Source organism: Podarcis pityusensis, assembly GCF_964106645.2.
Source record: "Podarcis pityusensis genome assembly, chromosome: 7".
Taxonomy (NCBI): Eukaryota; Metazoa; Chordata; class Lepidosauria; order Squamata; family Lacertidae; genus Podarcis; species Podarcis pityusensis.
In genome coordinates, this window is record NC_138031.1 from 47,790,900 (window position 1) to 47,815,815 (window position 24,916).

At 42.0% G+C, this 24,916-nt stretch overlaps 2 protein-coding genes and 1 long non-coding RNA gene across 19 annotated transcripts in view; 1 reads left to right on the forward strand and 2 right to left on the reverse strand.

Moving 5' to 3' along the window:
• The window catches only part of DLGAP1 (DLG associated protein 1), a 307,198-nt gene that overhangs the window by 102,643 nt on the left and 179,639 nt on the right, over positions 1–24,916 (reverse strand). For 13 of the 15 annotated variants that reach the window (XM_081013083.1, XM_081013091.1, XM_081013086.1 and 10 more), the window contains one exon: positions 21,550–22,572. In XM_081013083.1, coding sequence (XP_080869209.1) covers positions 21,550–22,506 — 957 coding nt within the window. In that variant the 5' untranslated portion in view covers positions 22,507–22,572. Of the gene's footprint in view, positions 1–20,616; positions 20,975–21,549; positions 22,573–22,933; positions 23,051–24,916 lie in introns of those variants that run through there. The other 2 variants (XM_081013085.1, XM_081013087.1) reach the window with 2 other exon arrangements.
• On the forward strand, positions 5,923–12,045 carry LOC308481090 (tigger transposable element-derived protein 1-like). 3 transcript variants are annotated; one of them, XM_081013117.1, is made up of 3 exons: positions 5,923–7,012; positions 9,830–9,897; positions 10,061–12,045. In XM_081013117.1, exon 3 carries the CDS (start codon positions 10,087–10,089, stop codon positions 11,788–11,790), a length of 1,704 nt encoding a protein of 567 aa, XP_080869243.1. In that variant the 5' UTR covers positions 5,923–7,012; positions 9,830–9,897; positions 10,061–10,086; the 3' UTR covers positions 11,791–12,045. The 3 variants fall into 3 exon arrangements, with proteins under 3 accessions (XP_080869243.1, XP_080869242.1, XP_080869244.1); XM_081013116.1 differs by having other exon boundaries at positions 9,830–12,045; XM_081013118.1 differs by lacking the exon at positions 5,923–7,012 and adding an exon at positions 9,726–9,777 and having other exon boundaries at positions 9,839–12,045.
• LOC308481116 lies at positions 12,528–14,203 on the reverse strand. Its single transcript, XR_013988463.1, has 2 exons — positions 14,124–14,203; positions 12,528–13,063 (listed from the first exon to the last, which is right to left on the reverse strand). It is a non-coding gene; the product is annotated as an uncharacterized lncRNA (long non-coding RNA).

Genomic DNA, 24,916 nt, shown 5'->3' on the forward strand with positions numbered 1-24,916 from the left:
ACAGCTCTCAGTTTCAGTTGGTTTTGAAAAAGCCCTGAGGGCAAAATCATGAAACCAAAGGTTGCTAATGAAAATCACTGTTCAGGCTTTATAAGCCAGGCCCACAACACTGGAGAGCAGAAATAATGGGAAATGGGGATGTAGAGATGCTCAGAAGGCAATGCACTGGGAAAGGCTGTGTTTAATTCTGGTCTGAATGAAAAGCAGAGAAGCCTGCAAAAGAGGAGACATGCAGGGCCTCAGCCCTATAAAAGTGGGTGGGTGAATCCACCCATCAGCTGATTGTCAGGAATCACCAGCCTCTTTAAACTACCTGAACCCTGTAGAATGGCATGGAAAATGGCCCCCATGTTCCCCTTCAGTTTTATGGATTCCTATGAGGATACCCCTTCAAACAATAATAAAGGCTAGTAGCTAGAAGCTATTGGCCCCTAACCAATGTAACATGGTTACAGCAGCCAGCTGTTGGATGTATCTGTACACCCCTCTCACAAACTCAGCTCTGTGATTGTTACACTACAGAACACAGATCCTTCTAAAATAGGCTACTGCGAGCAAATTATGGATTTTATTGTACATCTGTTGTTGTTGTTGTTGTTGTTGTTGCTGCTGCTGCTGCTGCTGTTGTCTTTTATTAGCAGGTCCTGGTCCTGGCTATGACCCTTGACAGACATACTCTGGTTATCACCCTGATACAGGTTAATTAAAGGAGTGACTGCTGCAAAACCAATAGACAAATGGGGAAAACAAGCCGCTTAACACTGGCTGAATTTAGGATTCAGTGTGTGTATAACATTTTAACCTACCCTTCTTCCAAAGAGCTCATGGTTTTCACCTCCCATCTTTCATAACAATCATTATGAGATAGATTAGGCTGAGAAAGCATGAATCTGGGTCTTCTTGATTCTAGCTCAACACTCCTATACTAGCTCATTAGAGCAAGAATGAAATTAAAATCAGAGTACATTACAATAGGGCTATAGTACTGCCGGCAGAAAAAAACAATTAGAAAGAGAGAGAAAAGTAAGGCTAAAAATTAACAGATTAAATAGCTGTATTAAATTTAATCTATTTCAAAAATGAATATTGGCAGCTTTATTAAAATATTGTTTTGATCACTTATTAAATTGTGTTGAGACTATTCCAGTTTTCCCTCAAGAGATCATTAATAGAAATTGATGTGCAGTCTTCTTGTGGTGTTTTCTGACTCATTGCAGAGTTAATGTACTAGTGCATGGTTTAATTTAACCAAAGCATTTAATAGTCCACATTTTCCAAAATAAAAATTGGTCACTTACTGCAAAACCTTTTCCATAGCATACATATACTGATAAATTTATAATACACTTCACAAGAATGAAAATCGTAAAAGCAATTATCTACTGCCTGCTCAAATTACCTACCGGTATTTGGTTTCGTGTTACACACAATAGACAAATTACCATATGAAATACCATGAACAGCCAATGCCTTAATAATATCCCCCAGGGCAAGAAGCATGGACTCATCTTCCACTATTTCATGTTGGTTTAGTGCAGATAAAATCAAATAGTTACCTGAGAACAACAAATACACACACACACACACACACACACACACACACTATATGCAAGAGTACATTTAATAAAGTCATATAAATGAAATGTAAAATACATAGCAACGTCTTCTAATATGTTATTTTAAAAAGTTGCCCTAGGCTTATGATCACTCTGAGCTTACCTTGTAAGGTGAAAAAGCAAAGAGACTGTCCTTGTGGCAAAATACATTCATTATTCATCTCATTTTTGCTATAGTTTATTGCAGCCGAGAGCATTTAAGCTTCTTTTGGGCTTTGCCAAGGCAAATGTGGGTGAGTTTACAAGTAAACACTAGGTCTGGGGAGGGAGGGAGTGGTTGGCCATCACTCACAATGGGAGACATGTAACCAAAGCTTCCTATTAGTATGCAAATACTTAATGAAATGAAATTACACAAGTGAAGAACAATGCTTAATGACTGCTCTGTGCAGATCTTCAAACTCATGCAATTTGGGATTTCTTAGTTGATCTTATGGCTGCTTTACATACCATTACAACACCATTCATTTGCTGAATTTCACTTGCTATGGTCTTTTATCATGAACATACATTAATTCAGCGAAATAGAATGGCTACGATTTGTGCTTACTGTTAAGACACCAAAAGATCCCAAAGGGACCGAAGATACATAATTTTAGATATGTGTATTTGGTCACTGTCAAAACAGGAGATTTTTAAGTCATGTGAGCCAAGAATTTAAGAAAGCACATGTAAGTGCATGAGCGTGATCACCTTCTGAGAAATAATGATCAGAAATGTCTGACTGATTATAATTATTGTATGATGTGTGCAAATATGAGGTGCTTCGTATACATTTTAAAACCCAAGTTAGCTTGAGTTTTGTCAACCATCACAGGTGATAATCATGTCTTGTAGCACATGCAAGCACTCTTTAGAAGCATATTCAGGATGTTCCCAATTAAAACACATCAACATTTTGAAGTATTTCTAAAATCTGTCATTAACTTTTGTGGAATTTTAATGGTGATCTAGTCAATCTGATTGTTAATTTTGAACATATCTTTATATGCTGGTAAGATAAATTTTAATATCCAAGAAAAGTTAAGTTTTATTTATTAAAAGTGTTTATACTCTGCTTTTCAAATTATTTTTTGTAAGGAGCTTACATTAAAAGGAACACAACAATAATAAAATAGAACATTTAGAAAAGCTCTGAAATAAGACACAAGGATAGAACAGATTGGTTTGGATCCATGGATCTGCCCACAGAGGGGAGTGGGTGGAACATGAGCTTCCTAACTCTTCCCAACATCCCCCAACTAAAAGAGAGAGAGAGAGAGAGTCCGCTGCATGTCTAGAGACTCTTCTGCAACAGGTAGCCTGCAACAGTGGGGCTGGAGGAAAAGGGGGCAAGTCCTTAAAATTGGGAATAGGATATTAGAGCTGCAATACCATCTAGTTTGATACCCTGGCTCATGTTATCATCCTGGCAGGCTCTTTTTATCAATTGTAATTTCTAAACTGCATTTAAAGGCAGCCACCTGTAATGAGCATTGCAGAGGCAGATTTAGGGCAGCACGACCAGTCCACTGCACCGAGTCTAGGGGACACCGCATGGCATCACCACTATAACATAGTGAACTGAGCAGAACAGAAAGCAAAAGGCACTCCTTCCTTCACCCAACCAACTGATCTTGGCACTACCCACCCGCCCCACCTTTGTGCTCCTTCGCTCACCCAGCCACCCACCATATCTCTGCACTACCCGCCCCATCTCTGCACTTCTTCCTTCACCCCCCACCTCATCTCTGTGCTCCTTCACTCATGCTGCTCGCCCTGCCTTGTACCTTTGGCTGCCACCTCCTCCTCCTCCTCTGCTGGCACAGCAGACCTATTTCCAGAAGCCAGCTTCCGGAATTGCTGTGACAGAAGGAGGACGAAGAGTAGTGACGCAAGGGGGCATGATAGGCTTCGCAGCCGTTTCTGGTTCTGTGCTCTGGTGTGAGCCAATTGACTCACGTCACAGCAAGGAACCAAAAAGTGCCCGTCTTTTGGTCCCACGCTCTGGCATAGCCGGGACAAAACGGGACAGCCAGGATTGGGATCAGAAGCCGGGATGTCCCACTTAAACCAGGACACTTGGAGGGTATGTGATTGGCCAGAGAACATGAGACTGACAAAATGCCACTCAAATCAAGAAAGTATAAAATGTATATGGGACATAGGGAAATTTGTGGCTTTGAGATTTTGGGGAGGATTTTCTTTAAAACTGCTTAACATTTTTGGTGGGAGGACTATGCACCTGTAGCCCCAGTGGACCAGCCTCCACTGACTGTGATATTAAGCATGTATTCAAGCTGTAACTAAGTAGTCCCTGTACTTTTTGTATTTCCTGTCTGTCTGACCTCACAGTATACACTGCCTCTACCAGCAAAATGTATACCTGCATCTCTACCTGCAACTCTACCTGCAACTGAGCATTACATTTCAGACATCTGATGAAGTTTATTCTAATCCATAAAAACATACGATATATGCAGCAGATTAACATAGCTACCTTTTGTATATTACAATTAATTTATATGATGTTGTGATACAACAGCATCTGACATATTCAGTAGACCAAGCTTGTCCCGTATAGTGGTTCATGTTTTCTACACAACATAATTATAAGAGGAACATAATATAAATAAATGTGTAACACAGCAATATTAGCATTAACAATCACTTCTTTAAACCACACAAGTCCTTCATTCTTAGTTAAACAAGGAATACCCAATTTTAGCTATTGTTAAAGTCAACATTTTTAAAATAAAAAACTATATTATAAAATAGTAAAACAAATATAATAAACCACAACACAACAAAGTGCCAAATAGAGCAAAAAATAAAGGTTTTTGTTTGGAATAAGAACCCTACCATAGTTTACTTTATTGGCTGTGACACAACATTGTGGTTTACAAATTTATCACTGGGTATGTAAACTCTATCCTGCATGTCGACTGGGTTTTTCCTGGGGATTTTAATACAGGATAATCTTAAAACGTTTTGTAGCAAATTAGCTAGAATGTATATAAAACAAGTACAGCCACTTTTTACAAAAGAATTTAGGGATAATAAAAAATCAACTTAGTAACTGATTTGAGTTTTGGTGGCCAAGGGATAAGATTGCCACAAGTAACAAAATCCAAGTTGATAAATGATCTCTGTTGTTTTGCTCAATCAAGTTTAACTGCTCACATTTTGATGGGGCAATGTTTTAATATCCATAATGTTGGCAAGCTTGTTATCCATTACATGTAAGCTTGCAGTAACACTTCATAATGATCCATTATTTTTCAAAGGCAAAAGATAAAAGACGTACCTCTGACCCAGTTATCAAGCTGGAGTGTTAAGCAGAAAAGCTAATAGATCTGATTAATTTATTTTGGATTGGTTCTAGGAATTCCCTATCATGATGCTGCCAAATAAAAAGCAGTGGACTTTTCTCTGGATATTTTTAATGCTAGTGAAACCAGATTGTCCTTTCTATCTCTTAAAAGTTAGAACAGGAATGCTACTATTAGCTTTGAATTTAATGGCCAACTAATAGAGAATTCAAATGTTCCTATGGAAATTTAGTGCCTATCTAAAAGTTCTGGATTTACTCTGTCTCAATGCCATCAGTATACCATTTGCAAAGAGGATGAGAATGTCCAAAATCTGGCCTGGCTTTTCATTCAAATAATGGAAGAGTTTTTGATTTTTTTTCTTAATTTTTACACCTACCCAGATGTCTGTAGATCTACTAGCAATATGTAGTGATCATAAACTTTCCACATGCACAGCACAGTTTTTTTTTAGTTTTTCATATATATTTTTTCTATACATCTAAAAAGCATTCACACCATACTTACTCATATGGAAGCATATCCAGTATAGTGATGACATCTTTTAAATCTTTTAACATCTCTTAAATGAATGACAACAACAAAATGGTACAAGGTTACTTGCTGCCACAGAATAACCAACCACTTAAAAGACTGATTTTATTTTTCTTTGACCTGCATATGTATCTTTCCCCAGCATGTCTAAGATATATAATGAAGGTGCTAGGCGAGAATCTTTGGGGAGTGCATTCCACAAATGGGGAATCACCGCAGAAAAGACCCATTACAGTGGTACCTCGGTTTATGAACTTAATTCATTCCAGAAGTCTGAAACCATTCTTAAACCGAGGCACGCTTTCCCCAATGAGGCCTCCCGCCGCCGGTGCCCTTCCACCATTCAAATTCCGTTCTCTCTTTTTTTCCCCAAATAATTTTTATTAACAGGCCAATCAAATCACATTAATTCCAAATCACATTAGTTCCAAATTATACAGCCTGATTTTAAAATTTTTATTGGGGGTACCCATACTTCGAGCTCCGAAAGGGATCCAAACATCACTCTTGTTGCTGCTTTAATTACACAGTTCTGTCCAGTTCTGTCCAGATAGTCTCTTTGTTATTTTCCTCATCTTCTTCTTGTTATCATATATTCCTTTCTTTGTGATCTCTGATAATCTTCACAAGCGGGTTGAAAACAAACATATCCTGTGTGGATTTTACACTCTCCAAGAGCCATATCACATAAAGGACAGACGCCATTTCCACACCTCCACAAAAAACATTCCCACAGTCTGTCCGTTTATTTTCACAGGCCTGCGAAATTATATCTCAGGGGGCCCTGCCAGGTCAAATCCACATTCCGATAACCATACATTCACATTCCGATGACCATGGTCCTCCTCCCCCTTGTCCTCCTGTGAGCAGGCCTATCTTAACAAATCTCCATTTGAAACTGCGTCACAAAGCTTTCTTTCCATCAGACGTTCCCACCAGTCCTCTCTTTGATCAGTAATTTATTTCCACACAGTTCTTAATCTTCTGCTTGTGATTAGTAATTTGCAACGATTCTTTCTCTCTGGGAGGGAGGATTATTGGGTACTCACATAAGGCAAAAAAAGAAAAGTTTTTCCTCCCCCCTTTCTGTTTCACTCCGACATACCGATCTTTTAATGATGAGTCTTCACTTGATTTATTATCCAGCCCGTCGGTCCGCTCACAGAGATCCCATTAATCAGCAGTCTTTACTCCCGATCCTCACTCGAAGTATGTGCATTTGCTTCTGTTTCCAATTATATACAGTGGTGCCCCGCAAGACGAATGCCTCGTAAGACGAAAAACTTGCTAGACGAAAGGGTTTTGCGTTTTTTGAGCTGCTTCGCAAGACGAATTTCCCTATGGGCTTGCTTCGCAAGACGAAAACGTCTTGCAAGTTTGTTTCCTTTTTTGTAAAACCGTTAATACCCAGGGTGCATTGCTTGAAGAGGTGCAGTTGCGACTTGACTTCGAGGAGCAACTCATAGCACGCGGTGTGGTAGCCTTTTTTGAGGTTTTTGAAGACTTTGCTGATTTTTGAAGCTTTTCCAAAACTTCTTTTGCAGCCATTTGGTAAGTTAAACTTTTAAAACTTTTTTGGGGGTTTTTGGATTTTGGGTTGGGGTGTTTGAAATTCAAGGACTTGGTGTTGGGGAGGGGTTTGCAAGAATCTGGAAGCTTGTGTGGTTTTTTTCTGCATTTTTATGATTTTTTGTGACCATTGGGCCACTCTGCTGTTGTTTTTTTAAAAAAATTCTGGGTTTGAATTTCTGTGTGGTGGGTGGCTGGGGGAACAGTTGAGGAGGGGTTTGCAAGAATCTGGGAGCTTGTGTGTTTCCCCCCCCTGCATTTTTATGATTTTCTGTGACCATTGGGCCACTCTGCTGTTTTCTTTTTAAAAAATTCTGGGTTTGAATTTCTGTGTGGTGGGTGGCTGGGGGAACAGTTGAGGAGGGGTTTGCAAGAATCTGGGAGCTTGTGTGGTTTTTTTTAAAATAATATTTATTGAGAATTTTAAGATTACAAAGAAACAAAGAAAAAAAAGAAGGAAAAAACAAGTAGCATTTAAACAAAAGAATCAATAAAAAAACAAGGTCAAAAAGAGAAAAAAACAAAACACATAATACATCAAAAGCAAAAAGCAAAAATAGACAAAAAATTTAAAAACAAATCCAATATTCCCAAATCATTAACTGTCATTACCTTGTTTCATCGACCTCCTCACACCTCCCTTTTTTGTATTCTAGTTGTTAATTATCTCAGCAAATCCTTTCCATCTTTCATAATATTCTGTCATTAAATTCCTTAATCTATTTTAACCTTATCTTACCATAAAAGGCCCTAAAACTTAAATCTTATTTATACCAAATTCTCTTAACCATGACATATTCTTACATAATTCTTTTTAACATTTCTGCTAAAGCCAAGTAATTTCATTCCAACATTTTCTAATACTCTTTACTTTTACAAGATTTTCCTAAATAATTTGTTTAAAACTTTCTTCCAATCTTCATCCAACGTCTCTTTCTCCTGGTCTCGGGTTTTGTCAGTCCTTTCTATCCCATCCATCTGGTCCATCAACCTGGTAACCTTATATCCGAGGCCCTTGGATCTCTTCCATGTCCCATCCACAGATCTTCTTCATATTTATACCTGTGCTTTACTTTGTCTTCTGCTCCTTTCACTCGGGGAGACTCCAGCTTGACAATGTTTTTGTCCCTTCTCGACAGATCAGCCCCTTTTCCAAAGTCAACACTGAACTCCATGTGGTATTTAAAAGCATGTTTCAAAGTCCCTCCAAAGTTAAGGGCCCGCACAACTCCGAATGCCTCCCGGCCCAAAGCCAGACTTGAAAGGTCAAAACATCCCTGCATAGGGGGGGTCTATCCAGCCCCCCATCTCCAAGCCAAACAGAACTCTGTCTCTCCAAATCTGGCTTTCTCCAGGTTCATTCGTCAAGTCCAACAACTCATGTTCCTGCTGGGCCACAGTTCCCTCCATCTCTGCCTCACTAGGTCCAGCAACAACCTCCTCCCTCATCTGATCTGTCAAAGCACACTCCTGAGTTAATTCCTGAGTGGGTTCTAAATAAGTACCCACTACCTGTCCAAACTTTCCGATCCCAACAGTCATCAAATCCATCTTCTCATGTAACTGTTCCAATAAAGCACTTGTCTTACAAAAGGCCAACACCAGAGCCTCCGAGTACATTCTTGTTGAAGGTCAGAGTCTGCTCCCACGATCTTAATCTATTGCAGCTGCAAAGCTCCCCAGTTCGAATTTAATAACAGTTTCACAAGCTCCCTCTAGGGGAAAAAGCTTCTATTTGTATCCATCTCTCTCTCTCTTTTTTTTAAAAGCAAATCTAACAACAAAGTTTCCTTTTTCAGATATTTTGTCAATATTTTGTTCCTTTTAGATGCGAAGGGGAACAATGGAATCAATATGTTTCTCTTCTTTTAACTATCTGTCAAAAACGTTTGTCTATAGTCAATGAACTTCCCGAAGACATCTGTCCTGACACCCCGCTCCCAGGTTCAGGACGGTGGAGAATTGCTTTTCTTTACTTGTCTTCTGCAAGTTTATTCAGTCCAGAAAAAGTCCCCCCCTCTTCTCCTACATCCAAGGGGGGTTCAGTTAAATGATGAAAATCGATCCTTTACAAACGATTTTCTAAGCTCTAGCTTGCCGTGTCTTTGCTTCAATCTATTTACAAAAAGCGGAAGGCAGACTTCCTGTTTATACCTTTCCGCTTCAGTGCCAAATTAAAGGAAATTTCTTATTCCAATTTTCCGTTCTACTCACGGACAGTTATTTAAGCTCCAATTGTCCACAGGAAAAAGTCAGCGCTCTCCGGCAACAGCAATGCGGCTTCACTCTGTGAAAGAAGCAATCGAATCAAGGCACCGCGCCACTCACCCCCACGTTGCTCCGGAACCCCGACATCGGGTTTCCCCGCGAGTAGGGGGGCGCAAAGGTACCGGCCGAATCCCACGTCCACAGGCTTCTCCCGCCTGTGGTTTTTGATGGGTCTCCGCCTCGCCGTGGCGGTTCAGACCCTGTTTTCCACGGAGCGGATTCCTCCCGATCGGAGGAAATCCGCCATTGCCAGAGGCGCCAACCCGGAAGTCGCTTGTGTGGTTTGTTTGTTTTTTTGAATTTTTATGATTTTCTGTGACCATTGGGCCATGTTGTTTTTTTTTTTTAAAAAAAATATATCTGGATTTGAATTTCTGTGTGGTGGGTGGCTGAGGGAACAGTTGGGGAGGGGTTTGCAACAGTTGGGGAGGGGTTTGCAATTTCTGTGTGGTGGGTGGGTGGCTGGGGGAACAGTTGAGGTTTTTGAAGACTTTGGTGATTTTTGAAGCTTTTCCGAAACTTCTTTTACAGCCATTTGAGGTTTTAGAAGACTTTGGTGATTTTTGAAGCTTTTCCAAAACTTCTTTTGCAGCTATTTGGTAAGTTAAACTTTTAAAACTTTTTTGGGGGGTTTTGGATTTTGGGTTGGGTGTTTGGAATTCAAGGACTTGGTTCTGGGTTTGAATTTCTATGTGGTGGGTGGCTGGGTGCTTTTGAATTTTTTGGATGTGAAGCACTGATTCTTTTTTTCTTTTTTTTGAGTTTGCGAAGGTAGGAGCTGTGCTGCCATGGGACCCAAGAAGACTGCTGCTGCTCCAGAGGCCGTCGAGAGGAAGAAGGAGAAGGTGACGCTGGAAAGGAAGAAGGAGATCATCCGGAAGCACGACGGTGGAATGCGTGTGACAGACCTCGCCAGGGAGTACGGGAGGAATCCATCGACCATCGGGACCATCCTGAAGATGAGGGAGAAGATCCTTGTGACTGATGCAGCCAAGGGAGTCACCAGGATCGTGAAGAACCGCCCAGCTGTTCTGGAGGAGGTCGAGAAGTTGCTGCTCATCTGGTTAGAAGAGAAGCAGCATGCAGGGGACACAGTGACTGAGGCCGTCATTTGTGAGAAGGCCAAGGCCTTGCACGCAGACCTCGTCCGGGAACAGCCAGGAACCTCAGGCGAGCCAGAAGTCTTCAAGGCAAGCAGAGGTTGGTTTGACCGGTTCAAGGCAAGATCTGGAATCCACAGCGTGGTCAGGCATGGAGAGGCTGCCAGTTCTGATGTTCCTGCGGCTGAAGACTTTGCAGCAGAGTTCCTGGAGGCTGTGAAGACGGAGGGCTACGTTCCACAGCAGGTCTTCAACTGCGACGAGACCGGGCTGTTTTGGAAGAGGATGCCCAAAAGGACTTTCATCACACAGGAGGAGGCCAAGTTGCCTGGCCACAAGCCCATGAAGGACCATCTGACCCTGCTCTTCTGTGCCAACGCAAGCGGCGACCTGAAGATCAAGCCCCTGCTGGTGTACCACTCGGAGAACCCACGGGCCTTCAAGAAACACAAGGTCGACAAGGAGCAGCTGAGTGTCATGTGGCGATCCAACAGTAAGACTTGGGTCACACGTGTGCTGTTTGTGGACTGGGTCAATCTTGCTTTTGGCCCTGCTGTCAAACAGTACCTGCTGGACAACGACCTGCCACTGAAGGCTTTGCTTCTGATGGACAATGCTCCTGCTCATCCTAAAGGCCTTGAGTTGGACTTGTTGGAGGAGTTCAGCTTCATCAGAATCATGTTCCTGCCGCCTAACACCATGCCACTGCTCCAGCCGATGGATCAGCAGGTCATCACCAATTTCAAAAAACTCTACACCAAGGAGCTTTTCAGGCGATGCTTCGAGGTGACTGATTGCACCACCATCACCCTGCGGGAATTCTGGAAGGACCACTTCGACATCGTCACCTGCTTGAAGATGATCACCACGGCCTGGAAAGGGATCAGCCAGAGAAATTTGAATTGCGCTTGGCGCAGCCTGTGGCTGGACTGTGTGGCACCAAGTGACTCTGATGCACCAGAGTCAACAGTGGTGCAGGACATTGTTGCCTTGGGGAGGACCATGGGCCTGGAGGTCACAGAGGAGGACATCAGCGAGCTGGTGGAGGAGCACGACCACGAGCTGACCACCCAGAAGCTGGTCGAACTGCAGGCAGAGGCTGCGCAGGAGCAGGCCTCGCTGGAAGAGGAGGAAGCAACTGAGGAACGGCTGTCCTCCAAAGAACTGAGGGACATTTGCATGAAGTGGAAGGATGTGCAGGCTTTTGCACAGCGGCACCACCCTGACAAGCACGTGGCACATGACCTTGCGAACACTTTTGATACTAGGGTCATGTCGCCTTTCAGGGAGGTGCTGAAAAGGCGGATGAAGCAGCAGACCATGGACAGGTTCTTCAGCAAGAAGCAAAGAGTGGAAGAGGAACCTTCTTCGAGTGGTCCCCCAGAGTCTTAGAAAATGTACTGTACACTTTGTTGATTTTTAAATGTTTTTCTGTCATGTTTAGAAACTTAATTTATTGTTCCTTCAATTTTTGAAATGCTCTTTACAGTATGTGTGACTTTAAAGAGCACTTAATAAACTCTTGTTGTACCAAATTTGGCTTTGTTTGGACTTTTTTTGACCATAGGAACACATTAATTGAATTTCAATGCATTCCTATGGGATTTCGTGCTTCGCAAGACGAAAAATTCGCTAGACGAAAAAACTCGCGGAACAAATTAATTTTATCTTGCGAGGCACCACTGTATTTCGAGTTGATGCAAACCAGTGCGCGATCAGAGACAGCGTCCGGGAGAGCCAGACCCACCCGAGGGCTTCGTGCCTAGTGCCCTCACCCCATTCTTTCAAATCTGGGGGTGAATTATGGGCACAGCAGGCAAGGCAGTCCCCCCCCCATTCCCTTGGGGGGGGGGCAAGGGAGGCTGCATACTCCCATAACAGCCTCTTAATTACCTTGTGTGGGTCGGAGAGATGTTATTGTCGGCCATCTTCCAATGTGCCCCTGGTGGCCCCTCAAATTCCGTTCTCAGACTGAGGTAAAGTTCTAAAACTGGGACACTACTTCCGGTTTTGCCGAGTTTGTAAACCAAATCATTCTTAAACAGGACTGTTCTTAAACCGAGGTACCACTCTATTGTGTTTGATGGATAATATGGGCAAGGTTGATCAATATTTCTTGGCTCATTGCAGAATGGAAATTATCATTTATCAACTTAAGCTTGCTAAAGCTGCATTCACAAAATGCCACAATCCCTACTAAGGTTTACATAATTCGAAGTGCAGTCTTGATATTTGGAGAAATATCATCCAGATAGTACTCTTGTATTGACAGTGCTCAGCAAATCCAGGGGAGTTGCTGACTCTGATTCCTTGTTCAGCTCCTGCACTTGTGCTTTGAACACTTCCAATTCAGACACATGCTCCACAATGTCTACGTACAATGAGCAGTGAAGTCCAAAGTCAGCAGCACTTTTTCCCAGCTCACTGAAACTCAGATTCTGCAAGTTCTTTCCAGACAAGAGAGAGAGAGAGACTTCTGATGATATAGCCGACATGGCTTCATATCATGGCTTCATTTCTGTTAAAATTCTGTCATAAACTGTATCCATTTCTTTTCTAAAGCTCTGTTCAGGAGGAATATATGGGCCTTCGTTGGATGCACTTTCATGAAACCTTTCAAATTTCTTCAGCCTCAGGTCGGGAAAGTTGCCTTCTAATCCCATCACTGTGCAAGATGAAATCTCTGGCTTAACTGACCGAACTTTGCCAGTTAAAAAACTGGGGCAGGATTATTGGGAAGATGGAGAAGACATGGGGGAAGGGAAGAGAAAGGGTGTGCTGTTCGTATCCAATACACACTTGCAGCCTTCACGACAGAAGGGTAGCTCAAGGAGCAGGTGGAGAAAGAATTAGGTACACACCCACACTCACACATGCAAATGGCGAGAGTAGTATGTAATTCTCCATTTACAATGGGGGAGGGAGAGTAGAAATGCACTCTTCTCTCTCCCAGCCCCACATTTAACAGCAACAAGAACTCCTTAGAGCAGGGGTCAGCAAGGATTACCTCGCCTGGGCCGGTTCAGTCCAGCGGAGATCCCTCCATGGGCCGGATTGTGTGCGCACATGAGCACGCACGGCTGCAATTTCTGGCGTCTGCGTAAATCCGATTTACAGCATCTGCGCAGGCGCAGATAGGATTTACGGCACCACGGAAGTGAGTCCCCTTGCTGGTTTAGTGCAGCACACAGGGACTCACCGAACGGGCGGCTCGTGGGCTGGTTAAACTAGTCCTGTGGGCCACTTGCGGCCCATGGGCCTTAGGATGTCTACTCCTGCCTTAGAGAAAGGAAGGTGGAGAGGTCCATCACTCCTCCACCCTTTCATTCAAATTCTCTCTCTCTCTCTCTGTGTGTGTGGTCAAGACAGGTTTGGAGGAGTTAAAAGCCTCCACCATTGCCTCCAGGGTCCCCTCCCCTGCACCCGGTTGGCAAGCGGGCATCAAAAAGACGGTGGTGGCAATACCAGCCATCTGGTCACCCAACCCCTCCACACCCTAATCTCAAATTCTTCCAAGGCAAGTGTCATCCAGGCAATCTCTATCAGAGCAATCTGGGGTGATTTTTCTATCCCCTGTGGGCCTGCGCCCTGGGGGGGGGTGTTTTGCCAACCCCCAGGTACACACCTGGAAGTACCCCTAAACTATGTACCCACGTCTTCAGAGAGAGTGTAACCCCATCAAGAGCAATCTCCCATACATCTGGCCTAGGGAACCACCCACTTACAGTGCCTCAGTCTTATCCGGATTGAGCTGCACTTTGTTGGCTCTCATCGATTCCATTAATGAGGCACGGCAATGGTCCAGCATATCCACTGCCTCACCTGCAGATGTAAAGGTGAAGTAGAGTTGTGTGTCATCAGCATATTGCTGACAACATAGTCCAAAACTCTGGATTACCCCACTCAGTGGTTTCATGTAGATGCTAAACAGCATGGGGGATAAAATAAAACCATGTCTCAGTTTTCAGTGGCTCCCCAGAGCATGTAGGGCCCTGTATATGGGCTCTACTGGGAGGGGGAGGGGAGGAACCTGTTTTAAAGTAAACAAGCTGCACCTTGGTCAAAGGCCAAAGCTAGGACAGAAGCAGTTCAGAATGGAAAGGAGGCAGGAATGTTCCCTCCATTCCTTTCAACATGGCTTCATTCAGGTGGGGAGCACCAGAAACATGCTGCCCCTTTTCCCATAGCACCCGGAGTTGTCTTTAACTGAAAGAGAGACCTTCTCCCCACCATAGTGCTCCTGTCAGTGGCTTAGATAATGAAGTGATAGAGGTAATTGATGGGATTTGTTCCACAGCAATATTATCCACAAAGGTCAACACTTTACTTTTCCTGGTAGGAGTTTCTGATATTCATATAATTGGGAGACACCATTATACTTATTCCTTTAAATTATTAATATATAGCTTTTCCCTGCCAAGTCTTCAGAGTGGTTTATAACCACTAAGTCCACATACTGAACATTATAAAAGCCACATTTCAAAGTTAAGATAGCAACGACAGGAGGGAAAAGAGTTTGGAAAAATAGAATGTTGTCGTTTAGTCGTGTCCGACTCTTCGTGACCCCATGGACCAGAGCACGCCAGGCACTCCTGTCTTCCACTGCCTCCCACAGTTTGGTCAAACTCATGCTGGTAGCTTCGAGAACACTATTCAACCATCTCGTCCTCTGTCGTCCCCTTCTCCTTGTGCCCTCCATCTTTCCCAACATCAGGGTCTTTTCCAGGGAGTCTTCTCTTCTCATGAGGTGGCCGTAGTATTGGAGCATCAGCTTCAGGATCTGTCCTTCCAGTGAGCACTCAGGGCTGATTTCCTTAAGAATGGATAGGTTTGATCTTCTTGCAGTCCATGGGACTCTCAAGAGTCTCCTCCAGCACCATAATTCAAAAGCATCAATTCTTCGGAGATCAGCCTTCTTTATGGTCCAGCTTTTACTATAGCTTTTACTATACGGACCTTTGTTGGCAAGGTGATGTCTCTACTTTTTAAGATGCTGTCTAGGTTTGTCATTGCTTTTCTCCCAAGAAGCAGGCGTCTTTTAATTTCGTGGCTTAGAATAGGGGACCAAAAACAAACACAAGCCGGCACTAAATGAACGTTTCATACGTGGCCAACACACATCTTTGGTTGCCAGCCTTCTCAGCTCAGGAACACCTGAAGCAAGACCCCAGAAAGGGTTTTTAACTAACCAAGAGATTTGTATGGTCCTTTGTATGGAAGATTTGTATGGAAGCCAGTAATAAACTTTTAACACCAGTTTGATATGGTCAGACTAGCAAGTTCTTATATTAAAGCAAGAGGCCATATTCTGAGGCAGTTCCCTGACCCCTGGCTGCAACAGAGTATTTATTGAACAGATTCATAAGTTGCTTTTCAAAAGACATTTGACACAAAGCAGCATTATAAAATACACGTAAAATACAAAATATTCAAGGTCTACTAGCAGCAGGCCAACTGGCAGGTAAACTGTCACAGTTGCTCCCTGTTGCCAAGGGGACGGCAGTAGTATACATGCTTGGCTTTTGTTTATGTAAGAGCTGTACCAGCCAAACGTCAGTTTATGACTGGTCATTTGGTGAACGTTCCATTCACATCTATTGGTCCATAACAATGGCTTAGAATTCTTTCAGAAACAAATTGATTGGCTGGAACATCCTAGCTGAACAGTATATAAGGCCAGGTTCTGAATTGTTTGGGGTCAGTTGAACAGACTTTGGTGGACTATGAAGAGCACTGGCAAGGGACTCAAGAAGAGGCTATGAAGGCGGAAGGAGGGACAGGGACAGGCTAAAGCCAAAGCAGCAACGGTGACAGGCATGTGAAGAAGACTGAGGAGCACACCAGAAAGTTAAAATCAGAAGAATTGCAAGAGATTACCCTACCCAGCTATTATATCACCATGGTAATAACCTGTATAGTACTTATTTAGAAAACTGTACCATTACTCATGTGTAGAGTGTCACTGTCTCCTCACATCTATGAATGGAAGAAGAGCTTCCATGTAGGGAGGGCTAAGTATAATTTTTACATAACACTGACACCATATGATACTTTTTATTTAGAAATTAAGCCATACAATATGGCATACGTTTTTTAATTCATGTATTGTTTATACCTACACAATCGTCGTTAAAAAACATCTTTTTTAATGTTAGGAAAACTTGCTTCTGTCCCATCCCCCAATTTTTTTTTAAATCAACTTTTCATTATAAAAATCATGTTTTCCCTTTAAATTAAGAGAACAAAGTGTTCCAACCAATAGACAAAAAAGTGATTGTTTCATCTGAGCCAAAGCACAGCAGAACATATTTGCAATGCATGGTGCAGTTCTGAAAACATGAAGCAATGATCTGTGTTCATCTTCAGAGTGCATTACTCCAGACTTCTCATAATCAGCCTCTGTTATGTCTCAGATGAGGGAGAATATCTTCCAGGTTTGGGGAAGGGTTTGGGGAAGCGATATCTAGACAGCCAAAGCGCCCAAATTTTTCATTGTGGAAATTCACTAACAAACTCACAAAAATCCAGCTAGAAATAATAGTGGCAGCATTTTTTTAATCCCAAAATATACCAAATTAAAGCTAGGGAAGGGGTTTCTTTGAAGCAGATCCAGTGGTGGAGGAAGCCTCTCTGGCACCCAGTGCGGGGCAAACCGCCCATAGGGGTGGTGCAAACTGTCTAGCGGCGCACACGCAGCACCCATATAGATGGCACAGGGGTGGCACCATACAGCGGGTGGCGCTCACATCCCCAGCAGGTGGATTTTCATCGTGAACATCCGCCCACTGACCATGCAAATATGCCTGGCATGCGGCACTGTCAGCCAGGGTGCACCTCCGGGGGGTGCCAGGTTGATCGCCAGGCGTATTTACACAATCAGAGGGTGGATTTTCACCATGACAATCGTGCCAATCATGAAAATCTACCCGCAGGGGGTGCGAGTGCTGTCACACTGATCTGCCCAGGGGTATTTTGTCACCCCCCAGGTATGACACCCAGGGTGGACTACAACCCCTGCACCCTCCTTGCGACATCCCTGAGCAGATCCACACAAGTTTTCTGGAAATACTCTAGGAAAGTACGGTACCCTGGAATTGCTCACGATTCAGATCTACCTGCCCTGCCTCACCCAGCAGTTCTCATTGAGTGAATGCAGGGAAATGGTTTATATAGAGTCTACTGCAGCATACACACAAGCCATCCACTATTGTGCCTTCTAATTCCTCAATTAAAAAATAAATAAATGCAAAATGATTCAGCAAAACAGATTTTGGAAAGAGACTCACAGTTGCTTGCTAGCAGGGTCACACACACACACACACACACACACACACCCCTAAACAGAATTAATAACGTTCCTAAAAGTAGGAACCGCTCCCTGTTGCTTCTTTGATTACCTATGAGATCAGGGAAACTGCTCTGAGCATGCTTAGAACCAATGTAGTCTAAGTGAATTAGACGAATATGTTCTATGTGGGGCTGCCCTTGGGTCTAGTTCAGAAGCTCCAGTTGCTGCAAAGTGAACTGGTCGGGGGGCCTGCTGCCAACAACATGTGACACCATTGTTAAAACATCTGCACTGGCTGCCCATCTACTACAAAGCAAGGTCCAAGCTCCTTGTATTAACTTACAAAGCTCCAAACAACTTAGATCCAGGGTACCGCAGGGATTGTCTGAACCCTTATAACTCAGCTCAATCACCAATATCATCTACAGGAGCACCATTGGTCATTCCCTGAAGTGGTTAGGCTCATTTGACAACAACAAGAAATTAAGCCTTTAGTGTCATTGGCCCAGTTCTGTGGAATGTTCTGCTAATAGACATTCAGCAAGTTTCAAGTTTTAGGTGCCTGCTGAATTCTTTTCTATTCTGCCAGGCTTATGCAGGTAATGAACAATAAATCTTCTCATAATAGTTAGTTGATTTCTGATTTTTATTTATGTATTTATTTATTATTGCATTATGTCTAACTGTTGTTAACTACTCTGATTTTTTTTTAAGAATAGCGGTATATAAATATTTTTATAAATAAAATCAAAAGCAAATAAGAGTGTGTGTGGCTTTGAGATTTTGAAAAGGATTTTTTCAAAAATTGCTTGACATTTTCAGTGGGAGGGCTGTGCCCCAGCAGGTCCAGTGGGTGAGCCTCCACCGACTAGAAGATTTATCAGAGATGAACAATACACACATAAGCACACACAATTCTTTTTCTCTCTTTATTTTAGATTCTAAGGTTGCATTCCTATTCACTCTTACTAGGGAGTAAGTTTTGCATTGCATATATTGGGACTTAACATATTTACTTGAATGTAATGTGCATCTATTTTGGCCAAATGATGTCACAAAAATTAGGATGTGCATCAGATTTGATGGTGCATTTACATTCACAAGCAAATACTTTTTTTTGGTTTCAAGGTTTTGAAATTTGAGGTGCACATGAAGTTTGACGGCACTTTAGATTTCTGTAAATATGATACTTCAGAATGGATGCATTTAGGACTGTACTATCAAGCATTGTTGGTATGACACACTGCTTTAGCCAAAGGTAAAAGTGTTCAGCTCTTAAGTCTGCCTAATTCTTTGCATTTTTGATTGTACACAAAATGGAAAGCAGATTAAACCTTGAGTGCAATGCAGTGATTTCTGTAATTTCTACTAAAGACATCCACCAACTGAATATTAGAACTAGCTTCTTGGTTCTTGCCCTAAACAAGAGGTCACACCCTCTTAAACTTTTAAATTGATTCACTGTTTTGCATTGTGCTGAAAAGTTATCCAGTTTAGATGTTACGCCCCTCCAGGTGAATTACGTATTGTTTGAAAAATTAATAATTCTCATTGATCAACACATTTTATCTAAGCACTGGGTGGCATTCAACTAAGTTAACAACAACAACAACATTTATACCCCGCCCATCTGGCTGGGTTGCCTCAGCCACTCTGAGTGGCTTCCAACACACATATAAACAATCAAACATTAAAAACTCAGAGTAGACCCACATAAATTAATGAACTAGGTTAGGTCCATTAATTTCAATAGGACTACTGAGAGGAAAACTTAGTTGATAACAACCCATTGCCATCATCTGTGCATCATCATCACTGTACACATGGCACCTTCCAGAGGATGAGCGATGCATGAGTTTTTAAGTTTGCACACTTTACGTTTGTATAGCTTTTTAAAGAATTGGGGGTGAACTATGCTCCTGTAACGACTCTTCAACTTGGCATTTTTATTTGACTGAAATTCAGGATTTAGTAGCATTTGTGATAGTATTAATCACATTCAGGGTATTTATTTGTTTCTTTTTAAAAAACAATCTTAATATATTGACATTATGGTGATTTGTTTCAAATTTGGCAAGTGCTAATTTAAGTCAAGGTAGACATAGCATTATAAATATGTAAGAGTATACTTAGCCATTCTGCATAATGCTTTAGAGGACTGATGGACATTTATCCATGCAGACACCGATAATGCCCTCTAATTCTACTTCACAAGTCTATTCTTGTCAAATATTATCTGCAAAGTCCCTGTGGAAGGGCTCATGCAAAGATGAAGCTGGTATAATTTTTTCACTTCTTTTCCCACCACCTGGTCACATATTGGGTCAAGAGTTATTTAAGTGCCAAGTGCCTGCTGTTAGAGAGCTAATAAAAAACAACAAGAGTCTTACAATCTTCTTCTGACCTGACATCCAAAACATCGCCCTCCCCTGCTACAGTACCATTATTTTGCTACCTTCAAGTACATCCCCTTAAATTTCCACTTTTTAATGTATAGAAATCCTATATGAACACAGAGATATGTGCAGGGAAGCATTCATATTTATTTTTTAATGTATAGGAATTCTGTATGAACAGAGAGATACATGCATTATTACGTCAAATACGGTAATTCTTAATTTTGGATATAAACTGGTGTTCAAATTATATATTAAAAGCAGAACTAATTAAAGACTTGGTACCCCAGATTCATTTGTAGGTCACCTGGGTTACAACTAAGCTGGACATCTTCAGAGGACAGTAGAATCCTCTCCTCTACCTGACTCTAGACTCATCCAAAATACCCCATAAAGCTGAGCACAAGAGAAAACTACCCTGCAACATATGATGCATTGAAATAAAAACTAAATAGCAGGAAAACCGAACAGCAGAGCCATCATTCACTATTTTTTAAACAACAACAACAACAATAAGGATATCTTGGATCAAACCTCTTTTTTCCTCATGGTCTTTTCTCTTCTTTGTTTGACATTATTCCACTGTCCATGCACAGTCAGATGTGCCATTTCTGCTTCAAAATAAAATTCATAAAAAGCAATCCACAGATCTTGCAAGCCTGAAACTGTGTTAATTTTCTGATCCACGTTCTTGCCACAAAAATTAACCGGCAGTATGATAGCTCCAAGAGCAGACATCTGATTCTTGACATTTAAAGATACAATACTGGTGAAAAATAGTGACGCTTTATTAACTGCAAACAGCTTGTGAGGGAGTCAGTGATGTACTCTTAAAGAGTATAATCGGAACATTCAATAATTTCAGTCTTTCAACTTTGCATTCCCCCCCCCCCACCAGTCAGAGCTTTCTCTTTTTTAAAGGAATAACAGCTAGATACACCAATCTGGTCACTTCATGTAATTATTTCGTAAGGGCTTTCTGTATGTGACAAAAATGGATAGTAGGTTGGTTCACAGTGTACAAAACAGAATTGCATTACTAAGTGTTCCAAGGGGCTCCAGTTTTCATCACAAAATAATAAAATGAAGGCAAATCCTAAGATTATAGAAGCTAATGAATGTCTGTTCTGGTAATATTAGGTTCATTGAGATTGTAATGCTAAATGAAAGCTTACTACCTCTAGCTCCCTTGTGACCCTGCTGTGCCTTATTGTATGTCTTGAGTGCCTTTTTAATCCCCCCCAATTATTCAGAAAGCTCTTGTTCTTTTCACATGTTAAGAAAGTGAACCAGTTCCTCATTGTATCCATTCTTTTTAACACTGACTCTTAGCAACCAAAATGCAGATTTATTCATAATTTGCATTAACTCCCACCTTCATCTCCCCATTTGGAGTCTCATCTCAGTGTAAGTCATATTTGGAACCAGAGGCAATGTAAGTAATGCAAGCAATAACACATACAGTACCTGAAGATACTGGCAAGACCGCTCTTGTTGACAAGTCTCTGATTTCACCACTGTCTGGTCCATGTTCATGGAAGCCTTTTGGTAAACCTCACGGGCTCTGCTCACCGTCAGCGTAGAGGACCAAGAGCTTTTTTTCATTAGCTGAGCATCCAGATTTACTGGCAGGTTTGCACAAGTGGAACATTTGACATCATTATTGCTTCTGGAAGGCTTCACCGCATGTTCACTGAGAGTGTTGTAGGCTTCCATAAAGTACTGAGAAGCAGAACGGTCAGGGCACCTCCCCATAGTCATAACCCCACTTGGTCCATGGTAAATGCAAACATCATTGTCTAGGTTGTCATCTGAGCTCCACCATCCTGAAGCATTTGACCTGGATTTTCCTTCTGACCGCCGGTCTTTGCTCTTGCTACGTTTGCCATACCTCATAGTCTGTGTCTCCTCTGGGCTTGATTTGCCTCCATTGATGCTTCCTTTTGATGGGCCTTCGAGAGAATGAGACTTTGTGAAAAGCTTTTGAACAGAGTGAACCAAATGACGGATCCTCCCTGGACTATCGCTACGATGTTCTACAGCAGTCCTTTTGTACTGTAAAGTATGGTAGCCATCTCGATTTAGAGGAAGCTGCCTTTCAAACTGGTCCAAAAGATTGGCAGGAATGCGATTACTTTTACTGGCTGTTCCGTGAGGCACCAAAGCACACTCATCTTTAAGCTCGTTATGGGAATTGTAATGTCTCCGAGGGAACGTGCTGCTAGCAATCTGATCGTTGTAGGGAACCACGCATTCTCCCTGAAAAGAGTTCCTCTGAGTGTAGTAAGAGTGATCTGCAGGATGATGTTCCACAGGATTTAACAAATATGGCTTCCTGTCAGAGTGATGTACCAGAGAGTCACATGCTGGTTCACAGGCAACCCCATGATGGTGGCTGCGGCTGCTAGATAATCCTTTCATCATTGAAGTGGAAAATTTCCCAGAGTCATCTGAATATGCTTATGTTACTCAAAGATCATCATGAAAGACCTAGAAAAATGGAGAATAAAAAAATGTGAAAAGGTTTGGTAATGCACATTTGGTTTTGGGTTATTATAATTGTTGCTACTACTGAATGGCTGGCTCCAGACTAAGTCACACATAGTTCCTATTGAAATCAATGAGACTTATGTTAGTCGCTACTAAATTTTCACATTCATTTCAGTGGAACTTAACTGAAACTAACGTAATCTGATCTGACCCATTGAATGCTGTGTTGTGCTTCAGTTAGTAGGTAAGGTAGAAACAGCCCAAATGAATACAAAGTCATGCCACAAGTGGATACAACGTGTTAAAAATGTATATTCCTGGGATTTATTCATAAGTCATACATATATTTTGAGATGGTCACCTTTGGAGCAGAGTGGGAATGGATGGGCGGGCAGGAGCTCCTAACAAACAGCATCTGCAGAGCACGCTTTTGAACCCCATGCTAGGAGACACTTGAAATGCCTGTTATACTCAGTTGTCACCCTTATTACAAAGCTATGTCTTTGTTATAGTTTAATCACTAAAACACAATCCCCTAATAGAAATTTGGGGACTGACAACACTGACAACAAATGGCAATGCTGTGCTGATGTCTCCTTCCTGCTTCCTCCTGCTAACCCCAGCCTAGGGAGCTAATTCCTATGAAGCCATAGGCATACTTGAACTCTGGGTCAACACATGAACCTAGTGGCTGTGCAACAAACATTGGTACTATGGTGACTAGCTGAGAGAGTCACAACGGTTCCTGACTTCCAAGGTAGCACCAGAAGCTTGTGACTCTTTGGCTACATGGAATTCTGACTTCTGCCACAGGTCACAGTAGAGTTAGAGGTGGTTGTTTGGCTGTGGGATGTCTAGTCCCTAGGAGTGTCTGGTGCCAGGAGGATTATAGCACAGTGCAGTGTATCAGGTTTGCAGATCACAAAGGCACTATACAGAGAAAACTGAACACGCTGAAGTCTCATTGAACATCTAGTTCAACCTTTAAATCTTATGGGATAAAATTGGATTGAACCAAGACTGTACAGTGATATTTCCAAACAGTCAGTTATTTGCTTCTGAAATGTTTTATTTACTTACTCCTAAATTTTATATTTTCTCATGATAGCAACATATGCCTTGGTATATTTATTTGGAAATAAGGTCCACTGAAATTGGAATTGAAGGTAAATATATCTAAGACTAGAACATCATTAGCTTACAGAAGGAAGTATGTCTCAGGAGCTAAAATATAACCAACTCAAAATTATTTTTCCAGTCTTTAATGCCTGTCTTAATAACTGTAGAATGTGTGGTTCTCTGCTTTTTACAAGACATATTGCCAAGTAAGCTAAAAAAAAGTATTTTACAATGAATAGCATTTGGAACATACAATCAAGTTGAACTCAGTGCTTTATCCAAATAAGAACCACAGAATTGTATAGAATTGCAGAGCTGGAAGAGACCCCGAGGGTCATCTAGTCCAAGGCAGCGTTGAAAAATATTTTACAACTTTACGAGTTCTTCTGGAAACATGGGGCTGGATTCAGCTCCCCTATTCTGCGAGCAGAAGCCATTGCAAGGGTTTCTGCTAGCAAACAGGGCTCCCCCTGCTTCTTCTCCCCCAAAGCCACTTTGGAAGGTTAGGAGAACCCCCAGGAGGGTGCATGGGAGGAAGAGAGGGCAGATCGATCCATTGAGCAAGCAGAAGTCCTGGCACTGACAGAATGAATTCCACACATTCCATATTATGCTGAGGAATAGTTCTGATTCCAAGAGAAGTGGAATCTGAATTGTTTTGGCTGCAATCCTATAAACCCTTAGCTGAGAGTAAGTCCTATTGAACTCAGTTGGATTTAATTATGAATAGTCATGCAAAAGATAGCACTGTTAAATTTTTTATAGCCGTACTGTCAAGGCTAGTCCCATTGTGTTCAGTTTTTTGGTTCCGGGTCCAAATGTATGAACTGCTAACAAGGCATGGGCGTCTGTCTTTTCCTTCTGCAAAGCACTACAGAATATGCTTATGATTTAGAGTACAAGTAGTCCCATTGACTTCTAGCTCAGCATGTTGTAGGATCACTTTAGCTAATGATAAATTAATCCTTAACAGAGAGTGTCACTAAGATTGCAGACACTGCAGGAGCCGTCTTCTAACACACAATTAATCTGAGTCACATCCAAACACCACTTCAAGGTCTGTAAGTACTGAAGCAGCACTAGGTCTCTGAGACATGCCAGCACACTTAGAGCAATGTTTAATCAATTCAGCATACAGCTACCATGACAGCAGTCTTTTTTTTTTTTAAAAAAAAAAGGGGGAAGGGGGGGGGGGAGCACTGAAATGATTCATGAAAATGGTGGA